This window comes from Salvelinus namaycush, chromosome 13 (assembly GCF_016432855.1).
Source record: "Salvelinus namaycush isolate Seneca chromosome 13, SaNama_1.0, whole genome shotgun sequence".
NCBI classification, from domain to species: domain Eukaryota; kingdom Metazoa; phylum Chordata; class Actinopteri; order Salmoniformes; family Salmonidae; genus Salvelinus; species Salvelinus namaycush.
Genome location: NC_052319.1, coordinates 14,955,412 through 14,958,965, shown reverse-complemented (window position 1 = coordinate 14,958,965; position 3,554 = coordinate 14,955,412). Strand labels below are relative to the sequence as shown.

The window sequence follows — 3,554 nt, the reverse complement described above, 5'->3', positions numbered from 1 at the left end:
ATACATAGACACTCTGGCTTTATTCAAAGTAAGTGGCATGTTGTTAGTAAACATTTTAAAAAGCAAGGGGCCTAATTGAAAACAAAGGATAGGAAACATAACTGGAATCAGAATCAAAGGGTGTACAAATATTTATTCTCAAACATAAACTACATTTTTGTCCAAGACACAGAATCAAACATTGAAGAACAGGAACTGAAAATGGGCTCTCAATAAATGAATAAATATTCAGTAAGTGTTCATTATTCTGTATGGGTTCATTCCTTGTGAGGTTCTGATTGGCTGAATATAAATATTACAGGTCTCAAACATTCTACCCTCAGGATTTTATGTTGATGAAATAAGTACTTATCTTGAGTTACAGTATGTTTCAATTGGTCCTATAAGTATGACTGTGTATTACGTTAATATGAACATTGCATACAAGCTTAATCAGATAAACCGTAGGCTTTCTTTCAGTTACTGTAGACTTTCGCTCAAGAAATGTTCAAGAGTTGTCTATGTACTTCCTATTGTATTGTATTAAGGGTTCAAAGCCATGCTTTCTTCGCCGGTGCAGCATATAAACCACGACTACCATGAGCACAGCCAGTAGGCCCACGAAAACGCCTGTCAAAGTAGCTCTCACGACAAATACAGGATTACCGTCATTCTCTGAAAGACAAATAGAAAGAAAGCAAACTCTGAAATGAATTGGTGCTTACTTCATTTTCTTGCCATTAGCGTTGAATGCATAGTGCAAACGCCTGTTGAAATGTTGAATCACTAACCATCCAGTGCGATGGCATAAGAATATCCCAGCTGGTCAGACGCAACGTAAATCTCTTCATTGGTCACAGGAGGGAAGAATGGCACCATGTTGTAATCTCTGTTGTGACCAATGGGGGCCATCTCATCAGGGAAACTGGAGTTTGGTGGAACAGATTTCCTCATCCACTCATCAAAAATGGCATCAGTGAAAGCATGGAGCACCTATACAAATACATTTCTCAGTTATACAAACTAAGTAAAAACACATTTCTATTATTATGAAATGTACATGTACTTGTTTTGTTTTATTTAATTAAATTATATCTTATTTATTTTATTTTTCATTACTAGAAAGATGGGGTCATTGGCTGCAGAGTGAGACAGAGCACTGGTTCCATTGAGGAAGGAGTGGACCAGGTTGTGCAGGTTGTCCACTGAGGAGTCAAGCTCTGCCTCGCCATCTGGCTTGTCATAGCCTTCAAGAGAATTCCTGTTAATAACAGATCATATTTTATCGTTAGCGTACACACATAACACTTTTGCCAAGAGAAAAAGTGAGTTATCGAAGGAAAATGACCTGAAGCTGAAGGTAGAGTTAGTGTAGTAGGGAGAGCTGTCAAAGTCTCTGAGTCTGAGACAGCTCCTGACGTCATTCATTGTGGGAAGACTCATGTTGCTCCTCCCTACCTGTCCTCTCCTTATATGTCCCTCACTGGTCCCATTACACAAAGTGACCAGGCGGTTATATTCATCCATGCTGGGAGAGAAGATAGATGTTATTTAATTATGAATAGAGATGCTATCCCCTGTACACATAAGTGAAGGTACGCACTTGTGTGCATGTGTGCACACACACACAAACACACACGCTCCTGTGCATGCATGCACACACGCACAAAGGCGTGCAGGCACAGACACAAACACTCATTCACCTATGCTTAGCCACATACACTCAGCATTTTGACATAAATTGCTCCAGACCTGTTACACACCACCCCCCAATTGGAGAACCTGGACTGGTTACTGATGAGAGAGGGGTTGTCTGGGTTGCGTCCCCCCAGCAGAGAGTCTGTGCAGACGTCACACTCAGTCTGCCCTGTGGCAAAGTTCCAGTATGGAACAGCAAAGTTCTCATTGCCAGTCAGTTTCTAGAGAAGAGAGGTCATTCTGCTATACACATTCTGTAGACATTTCCCATTAACGTACATACTCGTGAGAAAAATAAGGCCACAAAGAAATGACCTCCTCACTCTTACCTGCAGGTCTCTCTCCAGACTGAGTAGGTGGTACCTGTGCCAGGTTATAAAGGCAGGTCCTTTGTGGGAGAAATCAATGTGTTTGAAAAGACGTCCAGGTCCTAGAAAAGATTAAACGTACTGGTCACATATATGTAATAGATATTCAATTGTTTAACATTGTGCACATGTAAATGTTCATCATTATACTTTCTTGTTTGGTTGTTTGTGTGGTACATCACATTTACCAAGGAGCGTTTCTCTGACAGAGTAGTAATGCTGCCACACAAAGAAGTCGTAGATGGAGATGTCGGAGAACTGGGGCTGGGTTCCATTGGGCCCCAGCAGGCCCAGCCAGTGCTGTGTGGCAATGACATAGTCTGGGTGGGTGGTCTTCTTGGCAAGGTCCAACACATCCAGAAACTCCTGAAGCTCAGCTGGAGTCAGAGAGTGGATGTTCTTCCTCACCACCGGGGCTTTACGTACGTCACAGTTTGGTCCTGTCCAGCCAAACTTACACTGGCCACAGTCGAAGCCACCAAAGTTACCTAGACACATGAAGGGAATATAGATCATAATGTAGTTATGCTGTACAACATACTAATACACTTTTTACATGTAATTTTAACCTAAAGTTAGATACTTATACAGATAATAGAGATCCCTTAGAGGAAGTCTGCAGTTTAACATTTTCAATATTATAACTTCAATACTTACCGAAGCACCTGCAAGTTTGATTAAAAAATGTTGTTGGCCACCTTTCACGGTCATCTCGGTTTCTCATTCGATACGGTCCGCCCCAGGGTTTGGTACTGACTCTGATGTCGGAGCAGTTTCCTCGTCCAGATAAAGTTCCACAGACATTAGCAGGATCAGAGCCGAGAGCAGGGCAGCACTGCTTTGAGACGATCCCCTCCACCGTGCTGCAGACTCGAGGAAACTGAGCCTCTGTAGAATCGGGCCATGTCACACAAAAAAACAGCCCCAGCACCAGAGCCCTCATCTTTCACGCAGCTGTAATCTTCTGCCTTCTCCCTAAAAATGGATTTGTACACCTGTTCACAGCAATGATGTGGTCAATAAGTTCGAATAAGACACAGAGATGGAACTAATTCAATGTCATGGTCTTTGTCTTTCCCATTTAAAAAATAAAATAAAAATTCAAGGCCACTTCGTAATTTCCAATCCATTCAGCACAATTACAGACAGCATTGACAGTGGGCTACAGGCCTCCAGTAAATTCAACCGTTCTTCCCAGAAATCATAAACTAAGATTTCTGGGGACAAGTGATAAAAATACCCACCCTGTGTCTTTTAAGAACCCAGAGAACAATGATGTTCGTATGTTTGCACAATGCTTGCCCTCAGTTAAAGATCCCATGGTAGCAGATGAGAAAAAAATAAAAAGTATTGGGCCTCCAGGCAATTGATCATTTGACAAGATAAGCCTCTGTTTTTTCTCCTACCGTTCATCTGATGCTCATTCCCAACCACAGAAGTACCACAGTAACTGTAACTATTTGACATTATTCACACCACTTTCAACTCTACCATTGCTTTCTAAAACTG

The 3,554-nt window shown here is 41.7% G+C and overlaps 1 protein-coding gene across 1 annotated transcript; it reads right to left on the bottom strand.

The window, feature by feature from the left end:
- Positions 1–487: 487 nt before the first annotated feature.
- On the bottom strand, positions 488–2,988 carry LOC120057890 (L-dopachrome tautomerase-like). Its single transcript, XM_039006367.1, has 8 exons — positions 2,703–2,988; positions 2,234–2,533; positions 2,007–2,107; positions 1,732–1,898; positions 1,328–1,507; positions 1,099–1,240; positions 771–972; positions 488–654 (listed from the first exon to the last, which is right to left on the bottom strand). Exons 1-8 carry the CDS (start codon positions 2,986–2,988, stop codon positions 488–490), a joined length of 1,545 nt encoding a protein of 514 aa, XP_038862295.1.
- Positions 2,989–3,554: the final 566 nt, after the last annotated feature.